At 30.0% G+C, this 20,405-nt stretch overlaps 5 protein-coding genes across 6 annotated transcripts; 3 read left to right on the plus strand and 2 right to left on the minus strand.

The window, feature by feature from the left end:
- Positions 1-421: 421 nt before the first annotated feature.
- LOC105193341 (BRISC and BRCA1-A complex member 2) lies at positions 422-3,426 on the minus strand. Its single transcript, XM_011157751.3, has 4 exons — positions 2,852-3,426; positions 2,466-2,764; positions 967-1,347; positions 422-888 (listed from the first exon to the last, which is right to left on the minus strand). The coding sequence occupies exons 1-4, from the start codon at positions 2,937-2,939 to the stop codon at positions 514-516; spliced, it is 1,143 nt and encodes a 380-aa protein (XP_011156053.2). The 5' UTR covers positions 2,940-3,426; the 3' UTR covers positions 422-513.
- Positions 3,427-5,255: 1,829 nt separating this feature from the next.
- LOC105193347 (trifunctional enzyme subunit beta, mitochondrial) lies at positions 5,256-8,445 on the plus strand. 2 transcript variants are annotated; one of them, XM_026139456.2, is made up of 7 exons: positions 5,256-5,525; positions 5,875-6,043; positions 6,218-6,593; positions 7,133-7,307; positions 7,424-7,704; positions 7,795-8,100; positions 8,213-8,445. In XM_026139456.2, the coding sequence occupies exons 1-7, from the start codon at positions 5,471-5,473 to the stop codon at positions 8,255-8,257; spliced, it is 1,407 nt and encodes a 468-aa protein (XP_025995241.1). In that variant the 5' UTR covers positions 5,256-5,470; the 3' UTR covers positions 8,258-8,445. The 2 variants fall into 2 exon arrangements, with proteins under 2 accessions (XP_025995241.1, XP_025995240.1); XM_026139455.2 differs by having other exon boundaries at positions 5,257-5,525; positions 5,872-6,043.
- Positions 8,373-9,795, minus strand: LOC105193343 (exosome complex component RRP41). Its single transcript, XM_011157753.2, has 3 exons — positions 9,496-9,795; positions 8,925-9,218; positions 8,373-8,833 (listed from the first exon to the last, which is right to left on the minus strand). Exons 1-3 carry the CDS (start codon positions 9,664-9,666, stop codon positions 8,480-8,482), a joined length of 819 nt encoding a protein of 272 aa, XP_011156055.1. The 5' UTR covers positions 9,667-9,795; the 3' UTR covers positions 8,373-8,479.
- Positions 9,796-10,004: 209 nt separating this feature from the next.
- On the plus strand, positions 10,005-19,205 carry LOC105193342 (crossover junction endonuclease MUS81). The gene is made up of 10 exons (XM_011157752.3): positions 10,005-10,628; positions 10,705-10,918; positions 11,015-11,227; positions 12,244-12,357; positions 12,427-12,628; positions 15,635-15,896; positions 16,302-16,415; positions 17,787-17,877; positions 18,023-18,156; positions 18,848-19,205. The coding sequence occupies exons 1-10, from the start codon at positions 10,108-10,110 to the stop codon at positions 19,110-19,112; spliced, it is 2,130 nt and encodes a 709-aa protein (XP_011156054.2). The 5' UTR covers positions 10,005-10,107; the 3' UTR covers positions 19,113-19,205.
- On the plus strand, positions 12,808-15,399 carry LOC120357947. Its single transcript, XM_039450050.1, has 3 exons — positions 12,808-13,565; positions 14,413-14,532; positions 15,214-15,399. Exons 1-3 carry the CDS (start codon positions 13,419-13,421, stop codon positions 15,337-15,339), a joined length of 393 nt encoding a protein of 130 aa, XP_039305984.1. The 5' UTR covers positions 12,808-13,418; the 3' UTR covers positions 15,340-15,399.
- Positions 19,206-20,405: the final 1,200 nt, after the last annotated feature.

A 20,405-nucleotide genomic window follows, 5' to 3' on the forward strand; every position in this document is an offset into this window, starting at 1 on the left:
TAAATCCTAGTAACGGTTTTGCCAATAGGTGTTTCTCTATAACAATTTATACGGTTTTCAAATAAATTATGTGGTTGATTGTGTATTACAAAATTGAATGAAAATAACAAAAATGAATAAAATCACTAGAAATTCTAAATATTCTGGGAAATTGTTTATATTTGTAATTTTTGTTAAATAGTTTAATAAACAATTAACTTTCAGATGTCAAGTTATACAATAAATGATAAAATTATAGCTTTGACGTATTGATTCAATACGTCGGGAATTTTGATAATACTTTAAGTGATACATACATTTTTAATGATGTTAATTTGTATTGATATATTTTTACAAATATCTGTTTTTAATTTTTTTTTTCTAGTATCAATTGATGCGACTAGAAAAAAATAAGACACATGAAAAGATATATTAGTATTTATTACAGTGAAACCAAACAGTTTTTATTTCATTGGCAACTATTAAATATACATTCTCTGTAATAAAATATAACTTTTTTTTCAGAATAAATTATTAGAAACGATTATTTTTAATAGAATTCGCCTGAAACTTATGAACAGCAGTTTCTATTATGTACGTTAACAATTTGTTAATCATCACCTTCATCGGCCATCTAGGGCTGTACGGTGTTTCATCCAATACCTCTTTATACAACGTACCCTGTGACGTCATATGATACACCGATTGCAATGTAATTTGCGGTTTCTCTTTCGGGAATATTGAAGGAAGATGAAATTGTACGATAAAATGAAAATCTCGATATTCCAGTAGAATAGTAATCCAATTAAACTCTATTGCATCGTATTCTAGTACGCTACCGCGCTGTAATACAATTAGAACCGTGATAAACTGCTTTCTGTTTTCAAAACATTGAACTACCATATTTATCTGCAACAGAGAATACATATTTTTTGCAAATTGAGCAATCCTGTAAAACATGTGTAAGAAATATGAGAAATTACATACTTTTTCTTCTATGAATTTTATCACTTCGGGAACATAATCCATTAGATATTTGTTGGGTGGTAATGGTGGAATATGCAAAGTTTCCGAACCACCGAAAGCATCCTCCAGAGTCTTGGTTAAGTAAAGTTGGGACGAAATACGATTCCAATCTGGACCATAAAATGTAACTAGGAGCATTGCTTCTTCATTTTGCGATTTATTAATACGCGGAGGTAATCGAGAACAATCCACACATATGCGTATTAAAAATTTTGCTTCCATAGGTTTTGATCCTAGCGGTAACATCATCACTTCTATATCATCTTTACATATTTCCGTTTCGCCAACAAGTGTACTGTATTCAAACTGCAATCGATCTCCCTGTTTTCCAAGTAACTCTACCTGAAAATTAAAAAAAACTAGTTTTGTCCACATATACTTGAATATCACATATCTATATTTTACATTCTATAGAATGTATTGAATATCATATTCATTGCTATACAATCAAAAAGAGCTAAACATAGAAAAATACATACTATAAATTAAGTAATTACTTATTTTAAATATTTCATGTATCCACAAATCAATAATAAAAATCAAATTTATTCAAAATATATTCTAAATCCTAGTAATTTAATATTTTAATCAATATTAAATTAAAGCAAAAATTCAATTTGTTTATTATTCTGATTTTTCTTCAATAAAACTTTATAATATTCTTTGAAAGAGATAAATTCTTTTTTTTTAATACATCTCAAGTAGCAAACAATATTTTTAAAAATGTTTTTAAAACACTTAAAAAAACATTTTTAAAAATGTTTAAAAAATGGCTTAATTCTTCTTTATTTCACTAAAATAAAAAATTTATTTTGATGAAAGGATAATTTTTAACGTTTGGGAAACATTGATTTCAACATGAAAAAAATTCTTTAATATCAAATAAATATTTTTAAAATGTTTTAAAAACATTTGATATTAAAGGATATATTTTTTCAATTGTTGAAATATATATTTCAAATGTTTAAAATTATTGTTTGCTACTTGGAATAATAATGAATTTTTATAAAAATTGTGATAAATATGTTTTAAGACTATTAAGACAATTTTAAGAATGTTTTGATTGTGGCACAAAGAGTCATGTGCATATGTTTTCTGTGCCAAATTCAGATTCAAATCTCATTAATCAGAAACATCTAATTTTAATTAATTGCTACCTCTCGGAAGGAAATGGCAAACCACCGAGAGTATCTTGTCAAAACAACTCTTCTAAATTAGGCTGTTCAAAACCAGCATTTAAATTGTAGATCTCATATATCTATGTAAATTGTAAAAACGGATACCACAGAAATATGTTGAGGGGTTGACTACATTCTGACAAGAGCTAAGGACTAAAAAGAAATTAAGATAATATTCTTTGTTAAAAATAACTATTAATTAAAGAAAAAAAAAATAAATTAAGCAATTATTTTTTTCAATAGATATTTTTCTGTGTATACATAATGACAATTACAGCTTACCTGATGTTCCTTGTAATACAGTAACAATTCATGTAGCACATTAAGCAATGCATCGGTATCATTAGGATTCCATTTCACAAGACTAGGTACTCGAGTAGATAAAATATCAATGTCTGGATCCATTAAAAAATTTTGATCATTAAATATGAAGTCTGGACCCATCTCTGGGAATTGAGAATCAAACAGTATGTTCCATGCAAGGTGTTCCCCAGCATAGGGAATTGATAATTTGAAACAATCATTTTTGCTTCTGTCACAACTCGACGAGACTGAATCCAATTTTATTAGATGACAAATACCTTGAAACAATGCAATATATTCATTAAAAAAAGACAATTTTTATGACATCAAACGCAAGTGAAATAAAGATTAATAAATAATTTTACCTAGTCTCTTGGTTTGTAAAACACGCTTCAAAAGTGGTTCTATGTACGAGTCTATGGTGCTCAATAAAGGATGTTGTTGATTTAGCATCTTATTGTCAAAGAAAGAATTATTATCGCATAATCAAAGATAAGTGGAAGAAGTCAATATTCCTCTACTTCAAAACGATTTTTCAAGAAAGTTTCAAATAACTTTTGTTTAATAATATTTCGTATACGTCAAGACGATTTTTGTTACATATTATCCTTTTTCAGAGAACTGACATTTAACAACAATGGTTCAATGTTCTTCGCACTTATATTTCAGATAGTGATTTTTGAGAACTTGTAAGAAACGCGAAATGTAACATCTCTAACGATTTCAACAGAGTTTATGTATACACATTATATGTGATACAATAAACAACGTAATTAAATTTCAATCTTTAACCGGTGCTACGAGATTCTAATTATTTTAACGATTTAATTCAGATTAACGTTAATTTCGACGAATTCGTTGTATCTTCCTTCTTGCTTTATATTATGACTGAATACAAATAAAAAAGACAGAAGAGAAACATTTCATAAAATCCAATTAGCTGCAGCCATAGAACTTACGAATATTATAGAAAAGTTCGCGTCATCGATGGGTGCTATTACACATATCCGATGACGAGTTTGTCGGACATAGTGATTGGCTGCCGATAGGTACCCAAGTGGGGGATATCCGTCGGATAGTTATTAAAGGCCTCTTACTAATCTCGGTTTAAAGCTAACCGAGAGATTAGTCCATTGGAATTGACCAATCGTATTGCCTATTGTGTAAAATAACAAATGCGATTGGTCAATTCCAACGGACAAACCGATTGCTTAGATTGGTGAAAGAGGCCCTAATGGGGTGCATTCATTTATGCAGTGGTTAGCGCAGCCACTGCTCTTTGATGGTTTTTGGAATGTAGACTTGCTTATCGAGCGGCGAACGTAATTGGTTGATCCACAGATAAGAATCAATGGGAGGGTCCCAGTTGCGTACAGACCCAATTGGACACCACCAATTATTAGCGGCCGATGCCTAGAATATTTCCATTGGTTGGGTTAAATTAGATTACGTGATTGGTCGTGTCTAATCGAGTCTGTGCGCATCTGGGACCCTCCCAGAACCAATTACGTTTGCCGATGAGCAAATCTACATTCCAAAAACTATCGAAGAGCAGTGGCTGTGCTAACCACTGCATAAACAAATGCATCCATAGCGTTTTCGAGTGCATTGGGTTTTACCTGGAAGCATCCAATTAGGACGTCCAATCGCCGGTCTAATTGGACGATTCCGGCAAATGGCGTCAAACCTGGGTTAAAACCCACTACACACGAAAACGCTATAAATTTTTGTCGGACTGAAGTCGGGTAGTTATAAACTTCATATGATAAATTAGATTCGATATTCAGTTTTGGGAGTGAAGAGGAATGGTCGTATGTACACCCAAGGACTTTGATTCTGTCCATGGGGAAATTTTCCAAACTGAGAAATCGCTATCTTTCTACATACTTACAGTTCATGATTAACGTAACGACCAATAAGCTCTAGTCGTTTCATTAATCATGAACTGCGAGTATGTAGAAAGTGGTGACTTCTCAGTTTGGAAAATTTTCCCATGGACAGAATCAAAGTCCTTGGGTGTACATACCTAAAGGCTGCATTTAGCAGAAAAAGGACGTTTTTCATTTAAAGGCACAAGTTGACACAATATTCTATCTTTTTTTAGTATTCAATTTTGTAACAAAGGTAGAACGATGTTTCCAAAGTAGCTTTGCAATTGTTGTAAGATTCTTTAACATGATTGATTTTTATTCATTTAAATCCGGTAAGAATTAAAGACGAGAACTAATCGTATCAAACGGCTTCAATTATATTTTAAAACTCATTTAAATTTTGTACAAAAATTTTGTTTAATTTATTTAACCAACAGTTAATTGCGTTGTTTAAAAATAATTAAAATTATTTGATTGATTATCAAATATTTTCAATTCCATTTAAGAGCTTTTATACGAAATATACAAACGATTTCATAAGAAAATTAGAAAAATTTTTAATTGTCAGCTGAGTTGTCCATAAATAATCCGTTTGTTTTCTGTTCCTGAACTCTCTAAATAAGTGTACACTTAAAATGAAATAGATAAATGTTTCAAAGTTAGCGAAAGCAAGAAAGAACGTTCCAGTGCAGTCTAGTGCAGGAATAGAAAACAAGCCTAATATCGAATGACGTTTAAACATATCTGGTAACTTTTAATTTCTTTAATTTGCAACACTGGCAAAGAACTGTTAGTTCTATTTCACAGTTGCACGGATGTGACACCTTCTGTACTCAGAATGAAATCGGTATGTCCATGAGTGTGACAGAGAGAAAAAAGATTATTTTTAATTGAAAATTCAGAAGGCAAGAAAAAGAAGAGAGACGAAAAAGTGCTGGAAAGTGCAGAAGTGCTGCTACAAGACAGAGTTTTTACAACATATGTTACAGGTCAAAGTCCGGCGTTTCGTGGTTACTGTTGCTCCGACCACCTCCGACGGTTCCGACAGGCTCTCGATAATACATAAAACAATAATTGAAAAAAAGAAAGTATTAAATATCACATTCGCACAATATGTTTCCTCTTCTGAAAAACTGTCTCGTCGCAAGACAGGGAATTGTCAATTATGGTAAGGAAACTAATTTTCCTTTAAAATTCCAATCAATTAAATATTACGTCTAAATTAGAATAGGACGTAGATTTTGATACTGGTACAAAGTCCATAGAGTCACATTAGGAATGATATATTTATACCCAGCTTAATTTTCTTTTACTTGTGCAATACATAATTGCATATAAATATGTGTTATTTTTATATTTTACACTTCTATAGCAATATTTATACAATATATTTGACTAATTTTAACTCAATGTATGCTTGTACTTTATGTTTGCTCTATTTTGTATAATATAGAAAAATATGTATTTATATTAATGTATTATTAATACAATATATTTTTTTAATGTTACTTTAGCAGAAGCTCTTATCCGTTATTCTGGAATTTCTGCAAACAAGGCTTATTCCACAAAGAGCGATAATGTCTCAAAAAATATTGTATTCGTCGATGGTGTACGCACTCCATTTTTACAATCTGGTACTTATTATAAGAATCTTCTGGCATATGATCTTGCAAGACATTCATTGGTGTAAGTCAATATCATTTTGATATATTAACATGTTAATAATCACATAACTCTAAATATTACTTACAAAATGATTTTAAAAAATTTATTTATATTCTATATTTTTAAAAAAAGTTATTCTGTATTCTATTTTCTAATTGTAAATGTTAATTTTTAATTATTTTTGTTACTTTATAGGAGCTTGCAAAAGAAAGTTGGATTCCCCAAAGAGATAGTTGATTACATTGTCTATGGCACAGTGATGCAAGAAGTGCGAACTTCTAATATTGGAAGAGAAGCTGCTCTAGCCGCAGGATATAGTGAACACACTCCCGCGCATACAGTAACGATGGCTTGTATTAGCAGTAATCAGGCTATTACCACTGGTATGGGTTTAATCGCGTGTGGCGTTTACGATGCCATTGTGGCAGGAGGAGTAGAATTTATGTCAGATATTCCAATTCGACATAGTCGGTCCATGAGGTCTCTGATGCTGCAAGCCAATAAAGCAAAAACCTTGCAAAACAAATTGGCTCTCTTAGCCAGTATCAGACCAGGTCATTTCATACCAGATGTAAGTTGATTAATTTGCTCTAGATCTTTTTTTAATACAAAATCAGGGATGTGAAGCATTAGAAATAATGTGTCACCGTTACTTTTATTGGATTGGAACAAAAGTTTGTAACGTTTTTAAAAACAATGTTTAGATATTTATACATAAATTTATTGATGTTACATATTTAATGATGTTATAATTTTTTATAATGGTAATGATAACGTCAGGATTAGAATAGTCCCTTTTTGACAAGTAATTTGTTACTATTACGTGTTACTCATTGAAAAAGTAATTCATTAGTTGATTCTTCATGTAACGAGTAAAAGTTATTAATGTTATAAATAACTGTGGCCTTATTATTTTGAAATATTGTAACATTACTAAATTTTTATTATAAAAAAGTACTAGCAATGGCGTTACTTGTAACATTTGTTACTTCTCATTTCTGAAAATAATGTATATATTTTACATAAAAATTTTTAATATATATAAAAATAATGAAATTTTTGTTTCATTGATTTTTTAAATGTCTTATATAAGAATTTATATATATACAGCTACCAGCTGTGGCAGAGTTTTCAACTGGTGAAACTATGGGACACAGCGGGGATCGTTTAGCAGCAGCGTTTGGCGTGACGCGCAAAGAACAAGACGATTACGCATTGCGCTCTCATACTTTAGCCGCGCGAGCGCAGCAACAAGGATTGTTATCAGATGTAGCACCTTATAAAGGTACATTAACATTTAATTTATAATTTTTCAATGTTCTCAAAAAACAATCTTTAACTTATACATTTATACATTTATGCTTGTGTATTAATATCCCGTTTTACTTTTCTGCATTGCAGTTCCGAATGTTGACAAAGTTGTTGATAAGGACAATGGTATTCGCGTATCTACAGAAGAGCAATTAGCAAAGTTGAAACCTGCGTTTGTTAAGCCTTATGGAACAGTCACCGCGGCTAATGCTTCGTTTTTAACCGATGGTGCATCAGCAGCGTTAATAATGAGTGAAGAGAAAGCTCTTCAACTTGGCTTGAAACCTAAGGCGTACCTACGAAACTTCACTTATGTATCCCAAGATCCAGTTGATCAACTGCTTCTAGGACCGACATATGCGATTCCGAAGGTATAAATTGCTATCATTTATTATTATTATTATATGTCACTCATAAGTTGAAATGTATAAAATAAAATTTTTATAAATAATTGCTTGTAGATTCTGGACAAGGCAAAATTATCCTTGAAAGATATAGGAGTATGGGAGATACACGAAGCGTTTGCCGGACAAATCTGCGCCAATCTGAGGGCAATGGATTCCGATTTGTTTGCGCAGAAGTATTTGAAGAGGAGTTCAAAAGTCGGATTACCGGATATAAACAAGTGGAATGCTTGGGGAGGATCTCTGTCGATTGGTCATCCATTTGCTGCCACTGGAGTACGATTGGCGACACACACTGCTAATCGACTTATTAAAGAGGATCAACAATTCGGCCTTATCGCGGCCTGTGCTGCTGGTGGACAAGTAAATTCTAAAGCCTTATATTATTTAAATATATATATAAAATAATTTGATATTTAACGATCTTCATTGGATATAAATTTTCTTTTTGAACTTGTAACTCTATTTTTTTTAGGGAGTTGGTATGATTATGGAAAGATACCCTGGTGCTGCAGTCTAATCCTGCTTTTCCAAGAATACAATTGATATCTCCAGATAAAAACGGACTGTTTTTATCTAACAAAGAAATAGCAAAATAATATTTTTCTACTCAAGAAAAGTATTCGATGTGGATCTTTTTTAAGAAAAAGTAATTTTCTATTAGTTGTTTATGTACAGAAATCATTAAATTATATAAAATCTCTTACAGAGTTTTATGAAATATAATTATCCTTCTCTCTTGCTAATCGAGTGAATTATGCATGAAAGAAGGCAGCATATTCGCAGTTAGATGATGCCTCACACCACGATCCAATATATTCTTTATGTCCTGGCAACCTTGTAATGCGCGTTGCTTGAGTGCTTCTAAACGTGACAAATGTAATCTCTGTCCTGCTCCGTGTGCTACTACTATCAAACCATTTCCATTTACATCAATCTCATTATTCGTTTCTAGCAATGCGACAACAGACAAAGTAACTCCTGGAGAGCACTCCTCTACATAATTCGCGTCTAGTACTCCCATCGCTAATGTTTTATCTTCGTCTTCTGTCGATGGTTTATTAATGAGAGTCACGGTACACCCAATGGCATAATTCTATAAATAGAAATTTATTATGTATATTATATACATATATAACAATTTATATTTTGTATTAAAAAAATAATTATCTCCTTAGACGCCAAACCTTGATTGGAATTCCAGCATCTATTAACGCGAGTGTTGCAGCGTTCACAGATACACAATAATCACTGCCATCAACTTGTAGAACCTCTACAAAAACGTCAATTTGAGAACGTGGATAGAGCTCTAAGTGTATTATGGCCTCCATTGCATGGCGCAATTGCGCTGATCTCTCCTGCGACTTCCAGTCTCCTCTGGGTCTTCGCTTCCGTTCGCCAGAAGTAAAACTAAATACAGCCATACTGTACTGGCAATTTATGATAGCCTTTGTACTGCTCTTCGCTGAGCTGCTTTTTGGCTAATCACATAATAAAAGTAAACACTGTACAATGTAACTCAAGACAAAGTAAAGAGTAATAATATTCTAAAAAAAATATAAAAGTGTAAAAATAGTTCAGAAGAATATAATGTAATAATCTATCCTTTATTAGATACAACCAACACAACATTCAAAAATGAAAAGCAAAATTCTAAAGCTTTATTTTTTTATCATTTTTAAAATAATTTTATTAAAATAATAATATCTTTTTTGTTATAATTTTGTAAAATAAGAGTAAACACTATACAATGCCTACCTGACGAGGACCGTACACCGCGGTTAAAACCTTTGTGTTGCCTTGTTCTATGTACGCACTCCCGTCAGCCTGTCCGAACACTCCCATCCGCATACGGATCTGCCTCAACTCTAACGCTCGTCTACCGTCAACGCGTAATCCACCGTGATCATCCTCCTGATTCGGCTCCATTATATTTTACAAATTAAACTTAATTAAAACAAGTTTTACCCGTTTTACCTAATCCTAACCTCTAACGTACTTCCTGTATTGTTTACACGCACACGCACATGGCGCAAATATGGATGGCATTGCCATCTATAGAGGAATTTTCTAAATTAATGAAAGACGTCGAAAAAATGAAGCGGTAAACTCATATCGTGCGCATACCATACAAAATAAAACCTAACCTCATTTAATTGTCAACAATCAGACAGTGATTGGAGAAATCAATTTATCTAAATTATCTTAACTTATTTATAAAATGATTGTATGACAACCTTAACATTTTAATTTACAATGTGCAAAAATATTCAAGCCGAACGTTTGGTGTGCTCTCTGAGATTAGAAATCCGTTGCATTGTTGTTAGATAAGTATGAGATTCAAGAAGCGTTTAATTTACGTAGCCGAGAATGAAAAGAGTCAAGATTGTGCCGGACAGGCCGAATCGCCTGTTCGAGAGCTGGTTGGAAGAATGGAAAAACGAGGCGATGCTCCGAAACTCAGAGCTGTGCAGTCACTTTGCGAAGGCTTTGGACTCGCTGAGACGGTACCCGTTGCCGTTAGAGTCAGGTAGGGAGTGCATAATTTTGAAGCACTTTGGTGTAAAACTGTGCTCGATGCTAGATAGAAAGCTGGAGGAGCACAGGAGACAGGAGTCCACCAAAACTATCGACGCTCGTTCCTCCGAGGCTGGTGGTAAGGAGGATTGTACAGCCGCGTTGAGAGAGAGACCTATAGAAGAATGCCAAGTGATTGAAATACAGGAGAAAACGGTGGTAGCCAAACAAACTAAACATGCTAAAAAAAACGCGCCGAAAAGATTGGTAAACGCGAACGAGATTACATCGAAGGAAGCCGAGTACAGGCAAATTTTCCTTGAACCTAGTACTTTTGATATCGTGTTATTGGTGGACACTCAAGAAACTTGCGGGTGAGTATTTATGGTATGGTCGCGATTTACCTTGTCAACTATAAAAATCTTTTTAGCTATGTGGAATACATTGCAGTGGAAAAACTAAGCCTCAGCATGATGCCACGCTCGCGGAGTTGACAAAGCTTGGCATACTGTTTGAAGTACGTCGTCTTAAGGTCGGCGATTTTGTGTGGATAGCCAGGTGTCGAGAAACTAACAATGAGTTAGTTATGCCTTACATAATAGAGAGAAAGCGAATGGATGATCTAAGTGCGAGCATTGTAGATGGAAGGTTTCATGAACAAAAGGTAATATAAGGATGTAATTACCATTTGTACATCTTTGTTCTACCACAAGATATTTTTAATTTTTATCTATTTATATATTTTGTTTCCATATTTCAGTTTCGATTGAAGCAGTCTGGTATTGAGAATTTGATGTATATAGTAGAAAATATCGATAAGAACTCCAGATTTTCTATACCGCTCCCATCATTGTTTCAAGCTTCTGTGAATTGTCTGGTTCAAGATGGCTTTACTGTGAAATATACAAAGAATCATAAAGATTCTATGTCGCACTTGTCATGTATAACAAAGATTCTAATCAAAATTTACAAGGTTTATATGAAACACTGTTGTTTGTGTATACAATTATTAAAAAGATATTGTAGTTTTTTTGCGAAAAATGGCCTATTTTTGGGAATTTAAAAAAAAGTTGCTATACATCTATTTAACATTTTGTCGATATTTTGCTAACTTGTTAAAAAATGTTACAAGTAAATTGTTAAGAAGTTATTTTATACAATATCGCAAGAAAAAAAAACAAACTGAATACAATTTTACAACAACTTTGTGGCAACAATTGTGATAAAAAATTTATGATTGTAATAATATTTCAGCAAAATTTTAACTGCGCTCAATATCAGAAATAAAAAATATTATTTCAGCAATAGCGAGCAAAGTTTAATTCAATTTATAATTCTGTCATTATCATGGCAGCAGTTGCTAGCAAACCAAAGCAGTGCAAATGGATTGCATTACTTTGGTTTTACAAAATGTTATCTGGGCATATTCTATGCTTTTTTCTACTTGTGAATACTTGTAAATATTAATTAGTTTTTATGTAATGTCAATAAACACATTTTTTAAGGATTAAATGAAAACCAAGGAAAATGAAAACCAAGGAATGAAACTATTATCTGATTTAGTATTAATGAACAATTTTGTAAATTATTAAAATGCCATAGTTTTAAAGAACATTCTCAATGTTTTAACAAAATTGGTTGAATTTAATATGAAAAGATAGTTCGTTTATAGATATCGCAAAATTCTAGTTTAGGTTAAAGATGTGTATTTTATATGTACGTAAAAACTGAAATCAGTAACTTCAATTTTGAGAAATTATGTCGTTTGAGTAATCAGAAAAATGTTTGTTTTTTAATTTCTGTAATATAAGAATTAACGAACATTTAGACATAAAATTTGTAAATATTTACTAAACATTTACAAGTAGATATGTAAAAGTAAAGAAAAAGAATATGTACAGTAGTTTTCTTTAAAAATTTCCAAAATAGGCAAACTGTTTTTCAAAAAGACTGGAATACTTCCTTAATAAGTCTTATAATAAATTTTAGGATAAGAGGCTTGTTGGATGCAAGAAAGAACATCTTATCCAGACAGATAATGTAGGTAACACAATGCGCCTTATGGAATTCAAAGAATTCAATAAAGCATCTTCCAAACAGAAGGTATGCATTAGAAATTTTCTATGTAATGCAGGCAGAAAAATGCTTTCATTGATCGATACATTTTTTCAGACGTTTAGAGTAAGCGAGATGTTTATTCGCCAATTGTTACAATTGAAAGGCATGTCCATTGACAAAGCCACAGCGATCGTAGAACGTTACGCTACACCGCAAATTTTAATCATGGCTTTAGAAAATTCTGATAAGAATGGAGAGCAATTATTGGCAGACATTCAGGCCGGTGACAAAAAACGACGGCTTGGACCTGCCATCAGTAAGGCCGTTTATCAGCTTTACACAATGAACGAATTAAGCTAACTAATAAAACTCTGCAATACAATTTATACCCTTCATTGTAGTTAATTTTATTTGTTAGTGGTATTTCATTTTCGTATATATATATATATATATATATATATATATTGTTATTAAAATTTTTGAATAGTGATATATATATAGTTGTTAAAATTTTTGAATAGTGAATAGAAAAAATCATGAATTTTTTAAATGAAAACTAAGCATTATTATAATAAAAGCAGTTGGAGTTTCAAGTGTATTTTAGACATTCTATTGTTTTCTTCTAAATAAGTAAAGTATGACTCACCGTTACCTTTACACATCACGACTCATTTCACATTATTTTTTATAACAAAATGTTCTTACCTTTTATCATGATGATATCGCTTAAGAAATAGAGAGAGAAAAAAATTCGAGTGAAAAAAGTCTAGAAAATTACTGAAACTCGAGACAAAAATTTATTGTAATATTGTTCAAAGAAAATATAATATTCGTCTTTTGGAGAAACAAAAGAATTGAACATCAATTTTTTGTGCTCATCTGCGCCTTTCCCATGGGTATAACGCTTCGAAGAGGCGATCTTTAATACAATAGCGTGCAAAAAATGTGAATATTCGCATTCGGTATAGTAGAGAAATTTACGACACTTTTCTCCCCTCACTGAAGGAAAGGATAGCATTTTCTCGCATAAGGGGGGATGATTGCCGGGGTGTTTTGCGTTTCTTCGTGTCTAAGATATTTCAGTCGTCATCGAGTCGCCGGAATAGATGGAGTTCTCTGTGGATCAGCAATATAGACTAAATCGTCAAGTGTTGTCTTTTTATGGATTATGGCCTTATCATAGCCAAACAACGAAAATTCGAATTAAACAGATATTCTCAATTTTATTTCTGATTTACGCTACAGTTGTTCAGGTAAATCTGCTAAAGTAAACCTATTTTATATCCATTTCTAGTTATTTTTTATGTAATACATATATTCATTATGTATTACAGAATTTTTATTTGACACTGGGAAACATGTTCCTCAATAATATTTTAAAAACAACTTTTATAATAAGTGAAATTTGAGAGGGAACGGATGTATATTCATTTATACATTCTATATGTATATATAGTGCTTAAGCTTATTTGTATTAATGTAAATTAACTTTAATTTAAATTTTAACTTAAGTTATTTTCTATCTCTTTCTAAAAACGGAGAATACCTTTGTTTTTGAAATGTTAAATATTGATATGAGATTATATATCGTTAAACAGACATAACTTATTACATGAAGAATTTTGTATAGTTTTACAATAAAAAATATATTCTTATTCAAAAATAATTTTTATATTGAGAAAAAATGTCGGATAAAAAAATAACAATATCTTGAAACAATCTCTTTAAGAATTAAAGTTATTTAATACTATTATTATTAATACAATCTTATTGGGTTTTTCAGATTATTATAATATTTAAATATTATAATATTATTATGATATTTAAATATAAAATTGTAATATTTTTCTGAAATTTAAGATTATTAAATTCTTTAAAAAAATTAATTTAATATAAGCAAGATTATCATTGTTTCATATATGTATAAACAAAAATATAATTTCTTGCTCAGTACATGAAACAGTAATTATTATATATACATATTAGTTACAATTTAAAACTAATGTTTTTTTTTCTGTATATGTCAATTAAAAGTAGATTTTTATTTTCTATAATGATTTTGCGACGCAAAAGATAATTTCAAATGAGATGTCTTTCTAGGCCGTCAGAATCTTCATGACAGAATTAACAACAGATTTTATACTTGATTGTCTGCCTATTGTTATTCCTAGTTTGGGTGCAGTAGTTCAATTCCTGAATCGTATAATAATCAATGATAGAGTAAGAGATATGTGAATAATAATTTCTATATATATAAATCAAAATATAATATAAGACATGTCCTGAAATTTGCAACTCAACATACTACCGCAAGAAAATTCTCGAAAAATTAAATAAAATAGCTATTAGCAAATTTTTTATTCAAGCAGTAATTTTTGAGATATAATGGCTTAAATCTAATTAATCACAGATTAGACGATTACCTATCAAATGATCACCGCTTATTTGACTCACGGATAGGCACTGTCTAAACATAATTTGTAATTGGCCAGCTACAAATCCCTATAATTCTAAAAAAACTACTTTTGGAAGTAAAAAGTTACAAATAACTATTTTACTTTATTTTTCGAGAACTTCTCTTATAGAAATTTAATATTAACAATAATAAATTGGCGAATAATTGAAATAATATATTACTTACTTTAAATAATTTAAAAGTAGCGTTGTTAGTACTTTTCATAGTCAAAATAAGTAATATATTACTTAGATTACTCACTAATTTAATATTGTTAGTATTAGATTTCTGTAAGAGTTATTTTGTAGTAATGTATTGAGGGTTATTTTGTAATAACATATTGAATCGCGAATTTTGGAATATTCTGTATAGTATTAAATTATACTTATTTTTGCACTGCAATACATGAATTGCAAGTGCAAAAGGAACAAGTATTTAATTTGCAGCTGAAGGATTTATTCGATCAAATTAAAATTGACTGGAAGTGTGCGAGATCCCAAGATGAGATTGAAATTATGCAAACAAACATTATTAACACGAGACTGACGTCAAAAGTGTTTTTACGTAAGTGAAATTTCGGTTTTATTATTACAAAGAAGTCGGGAGCTCTAATACTTTACATTCATCGTTATGTCTACTAAATATTTAAAATTTTATTATATGAAGATATAATTTTATTTTTTAAAATTATATTATATTATATACTTATACATAAATTCAATATTTTGTTGCAAAATTCTCTTTTGATAATGTGTATATCACTCATTATATTAATTTGTACCAAAATATTGCGATTGTTGATTGCTTTTATACAACGTATAACAGGTGTATAACTTGATTGATTTTAATTAACTTTACGTCTTTCAGTTTCCGCGTTCACAGGCATTACTCTGTACATGTTTAGCACATTTATTCCACAAATTCTCGATATATTTTTACCGCTGAACGAGTCACGCCCGTGGGTGCATCCTTTCCATGCCGAATTCTTCCTTGATGAAGAAAAAGATTTTTACATTATCCGATTTATAATGTATTTCGGTATTGTATTCGTATTGGGAGTGGTTATTGCCAACGGGACCATATTCGTCATTTACACACAGCATGCCACTGGAATGTTTACTATACTGGGGTATTAATTGTCTCTACATGTTTTTTACAGTTTTATTTTGTAACATGACAGTTGTATATTTCTTATTTGATATTTAACATATAATTTATATCTTAATTACATAATATATAATTATATAAAATATAAAATATGATATATAAAATACAATTTATGATAATCTGTAATACTCGGCTACAGACTTTTTTAATAACTCTTTTATAAAAATTCATATCTGTACATACTTGTGTTGCCTTTCATTCATTAAATATCTAGTAATGTCCAAACTAGTTAACAACACGCATTACAAAAGTGTGGCAACACATGTTTTAAATATCATATTTAAAATGGATCTTATAAAGTATGACTTCATTCTTGTACTCAATTCTCGATTCATACCGATGTTTTGCTTTGCGCGTATTTATACAGACATCGTGCAGAGCAGTTATTTTGCAATGAACAGTTATCCAAGAACCGAACCATCCGTGGAAAAAATCATGGAAACATTGCTCTCTTTGTCAAGGATCATCGCAGCATTTTACAGTTAGTAATTATTTGACAATTTATGTATTTGTAGGTAATATGTAGTAATACGTAGTAATATACAGATCGCGAAAATAGAGCCACTGAGAAAGAAAAATTATCAACAATTATCACCAAAAATATTAAAGTTTAAATTTGTATTAAATTTATTTTATGATATTATTTATTCTAAACATAGGAGACTAAAAACCAATTTTCATTCTATTGCAATATATAAAATAAATGATGAATAATAAATTAATATAAGTGCATCAATTTTTATATTGCTTATTATTCTATTTTCGTAACCACACTGAGAAAAAAAAATTGGTTGAAAAATTAAAATATTTAGTCTGATACGCACAACTAAACATTAGGTTGATTCAACAATTATTTAGTTGAACGAAAAAAGATGTAGTTCATTTAAATTAATCATTCCAATTTTTTAACTAAGAATTAATTAAATCAACTCAATATTTAGTCATGCGTATCGGACCAAATATTTTAATTTTTCAATCAATTTTTTTTCCCTGTGCAACATTATACATGTCATCACTATATAATTTCCAAGGTTAATAAATTAATATTCTTAAAATAAATTAAATTTAAGTTAATGTGTGTGTGTGCGTGACTTATAAAATTAATTTAGTCAAAAGTTGCATGAACATAAACATAACGGATAAAAGTTGCGTTAAGATTAAAATAAATTCAGTTAAATCATATACATAAATAAAGTAATTACAATATAGATCATCTAATAAATTTTGTATCTTATTTGTTATTTAATTTTGTACGAAACAAGAGATATTGTTTTTTATCTACTATATATAAGAATGTTCTTTTTCTTTTTCTATTTTTTTTTAATAAACAAATTTTGATCATAAATTAAACTTGGAGGAAAAAAGTTACTAAGTTAATTGAAGTTAAAAATTAACTCATTTAAAATCAAGAAAATTTAATTAAAAATTATTAACTTTTTAACTTAATTTTATTTTTAATTTTTTAACTAGTTATTACCTGATCCTGACAATTTCTTTTTGTAATATATATGTTAAGTGTAATTTTTAACTAGTTATTACCTGATCCTGACAATTTCTTTTTGTAATATATATGTTAAGTGTAATGAATTTCTTCTGCAGAGTATTGAATTCATTTCATTTTATTCCATTTGTTACGAAATTGTAACGAGTTAAGTTAAATTATTTAGTTTCAATAACTTTTAATTTACTCTGTATATACAATAAATGTAGAATGTATATTCGAATATAGAATAATGAACCGCTTCTTCCAGGTACGTTCTACGCCGAGTAAATATATGATACTGCAAATACCAATTTTTCTTATTGAGATCAAGACGTATTATTAATCCGCGAACATTTTTTGTAATCTAAGGTTTGTGGACATTGTTCAATCATGTTACGGTCTGAGTCTTTTTATTGAATTTTTAAGTTTAGTGGTCCTGTTAGGCCTCACGATGGTACAAGTGAGTGATTCCACATCTAAACATCTAAATATTTGAATTAATTAATATGTTAATGTTAAGTGAAATTAATAAATAAAATTAAGTTACGATTAGATCGCGTTAAGAATTAAATTCATCGACAATCAGTATAGTCGTTGCTATTTAGATAATTAAACTCTCCGGACTGGATCGGCCATTTAGAAGTATAATGTACATCACTGGACAAATAGCTTACATGTTTATGTATAGTTACATGGGTCAACAATTAATTGACAAGAGCACGCAGTTATCTCTGAAGATGTGAGTGTTTACAAAACTTACATATATTACGTGAGAAGTGTTTGAGATTTTCTTGCATTTCATGAAAAGTTAAGTATAAAAAAAGTCTAAAAGATTTTAAAAAATTTATACGAGTAGGTACATAATAATCAATATCTTTTCTCCTTTTTTTCTTTCCTCGTAAACTTTTTAATTTCAAAGATAAAGCTTTATAAAAAATAAAATTTACACAAAAAATTTGATATTAAAGAAAATTATTGCATCATTTAACAAAAAAAGTATTTTAATGCTTATAAAGCTTGTTTTATAATATTTTTTTCTTATTTTTTGTTCAACGATGTTCCATCGAGCTATCAACACTTCAAAGTAAAAGAAATATGAAAAAAATAGCAATTTCTAATTTAATGTAATTTGGGAAAAATATTGCAAAGACGAATCTAAAAGACATATTCAAAGCTCTTTCCTTTATTTCAAAATAAATTTTTGGAAACTTCTCTATGATTTTTTTTTCATCGAAAAATACTTAACTTTTTATAAGATGTGAGAAAATTGTGTTTCTAAACTTTTAACCAATATCCATATATCGTACATAAATCAATTAATATGCATATACGCGCTTTATATAATCTTTTATTATAAGAGAGAACTTTTTCTCTTTCACTTTCTCACACGATTTCACTGAATGGACTTTGACATCAATGTAAATTTATAGATATTCTATAAAATGGCATAGTATAGCTGTTTGGAAGCAGAAGATGATGATATTTATTATATTGAAATGCATGCATACGATTACCATTAACGCGTATAACATTTTCTTTCTGAGCTTAGAAAGTTTTTCGACGGTAAGCGAAAACGACATCAATGTTAAATTAAAATCAGAACAATCTCTGTTCTTTTCTAAATTCCGGTGCGATTTCTGTTTTAAGATCATGCAGTCGGCCCTATCGTTTGGTATGATGCTGAGACGCTTTTGAAGCACTGTTTATGTACAATTAGAGAAATAGTGTTTGTGTGTAGTCAATATCTAAAATGAAATTATTATTAATATATTTTTCAGTTTTACAGTACAGGTTTATTTCTATTATACCCGAATACGTACATACATATGAAGACAATTGTCAACATGCAAGAACCAACGCTCCCCTTATATGATTCTACACATTTTTGCATATTGTCATAGAGACTGCCAGTAAAACGTTTCTTCGTACATCATTTCTTACATTTACGATAGACTGTAAAATTATTACGCGTTTCTTCTAGCACACGAAATTTTTGACAGAAATATAACTTGCAAATTAGAATATTTGAATAAATATATAATTTATATTGCTTAAATATGCAACATAAATGCGTATAAGCAAGTATTGAGGCAGTTGTAACATTTAAAGAAGAAATATTAGTTACACACAACAGATTAGATTTTATTAGATTCTATTTCATTAAAGATACGTTTTAATTTATAGATGATATTAAATGTGCTAAACTTTTTACAGGGGTGTGTTCGGATTCCTCATGCAGATATTTCCCGCTATCTAATTGTCGGTCGGATTATCTCTGGTTCTCCTTCAAAGTAATTAAGCATAGAGTTCAGATTAATTCTTATTTAGAGACACTCTCAACTTATTCAAAATCTACTCGACACCCGGAGTGAAAGTAAAATGCTTTCGCTTTGATAAATGTCTTTCTTACAAAAAGAATAAAAATAAAAATAAAAAATTCTTAAAGAAAAATACTTTGAACTTAAAGATATAGAGTCTCAAATTTCTTTTGGGATCAAATTAACCTTGTGTGACTATGAAGGGTTAACTCATTAAAGACAATGACATTAAAGATCAGCAATAATAGTCAAATAATTTGAAGTAGAACCGGAGCGTAAAGAATCATTATTGACATAAAAACACGTTGAAAAAATTAATTTTGCAACTAACTATTATAAACAAATTATAAAAAATTAATTGCAGAGGAAAACTGATTATGCCAATCAATTTTACGGGTAAAATTATTAAAGAATAAAGTATGAGCTTTCCGAACCGTCGTTTCTCGTCATCGGGATGTCTGCCAATAATTACTCGCCTTACCAGAATTTTCTAAAGCCATGATCAAGATTTGCGGTGTGGCGTAATGTACAATTGTCAATGAACATGTTTTTCAATAGTAAAAATTCAACTTTTAGAGTGACATTCTACTTCAAAGAATTTAGAGAGTATGACTTACTACTGTGTCTATACATTTGTGACTCACCATATGTTATTCATAAAAAATGATCC

This window comes from Solenopsis invicta, chromosome 5, assembly GCF_016802725.1.
Source record: "Solenopsis invicta isolate M01_SB chromosome 5, UNIL_Sinv_3.0, whole genome shotgun sequence".
In the NCBI taxonomy this organism is placed as follows: Eukaryota; Metazoa; Arthropoda; class Insecta; order Hymenoptera; family Formicidae; genus Solenopsis; species Solenopsis invicta.

Excerpts from the sequence above, each read along its gene's own strand:
- LOC105193341 (XM_011157751.3), bottom strand. The coding sequence starts at position 2,939 with ATGCTAAATCAACAACATCCTTTATTGAGCACCATAGACTCGTACATA. Across the intron at positions 2,765-2,851 it reads TTTACAAACCAAGAGACTAG|GTATTTGTCATCTAATAAAA; the intron begins GTAAAATTATTT and ends CATTGTTTCAAG. Across the intron at positions 1,348-2,465 it reads TGTATTACAAGGAACATCAG|GTAGAGTTACTTGGAAAACA; the intron begins GTAAGCTGTAAT and ends TTTAATTTTCAG.
- LOC105193347 (XM_026139455.2), top strand. The coding sequence starts at position 5,471 with ATGTTTCCTCTTCTGAAAAACTGTCTCGTCGCAAGACAGGGAATTGTC. Across the intron at positions 6,594-7,132 it reads CAGGTCATTTCATACCAGAT|CTACCAGCTGTGGCAGAGTT; the intron begins GTAAGTTGATTA and ends ATATATATACAG. Across the intron at positions 8,101-8,212 it reads CCTGTGCTGCTGGTGGACAA|GGAGTTGGTATGATTATGGA; the intron begins GTAAATTCTAAA and ends TATTTTTTTTAG.
- LOC105193343 (XM_011157753.2), bottom strand. The coding sequence starts at position 9,666 with ATGGAGCCGAATCAGGAGGATGATCACGGTGGATTACGCGTTGACGGT. Across the intron at positions 9,219-9,495 it reads CGGTGTACGGTCCTCGTCAG|CCAAAAAGCAGCTCAGCGAA; the intron begins GTAGGCATTGTA and ends TTATGTGATTAG. Across the intron at positions 8,834-8,924 it reads ATGCTGGAATTCCAATCAAG|AATTATGCCATTGGGTGTAC; the intron begins GTTTGGCGTCTA and ends TTCTATTTATAG.
- LOC105193342 (XM_011157752.3), top strand. The coding sequence starts at position 10,108 with ATGAAAAGAGTCAAGATTGTGCCGGACAGGCCGAATCGCCTGTTCGAG. Across the intron at positions 10,919-11,014 it reads GAAGGTTTCATGAACAAAAG|TTTCGATTGAAGCAGTCTGG; the intron begins GTAATATAAGGA and ends TCCATATTTCAG. Across the intron at positions 12,358-12,426 it reads AAGCATCTTCCAAACAGAAG|ACGTTTAGAGTAAGCGAGAT; the intron begins GTATGCATTAGA and ends ACATTTTTTCAG.
- LOC120357947 (XM_039450050.1), top strand. The coding sequence starts at position 13,419 with ATGGAGTTCTCTGTGGATCAGCAATATAGACTAAATCGTCAAGTGTTG. Across the intron at positions 13,566-14,412 it reads TTTACGCTACAGTTGTTCAG|GCCGTCAGAATCTTCATGAC; the intron begins GTAAATCTGCTA and ends ATGTCTTTCTAG. Across the intron at positions 14,533-15,213 it reads GTATAATAATCAATGATAGA|CTGAAGGATTTATTCGATCA; the intron begins GTAAGAGATATG and ends TTTAATTTGCAG.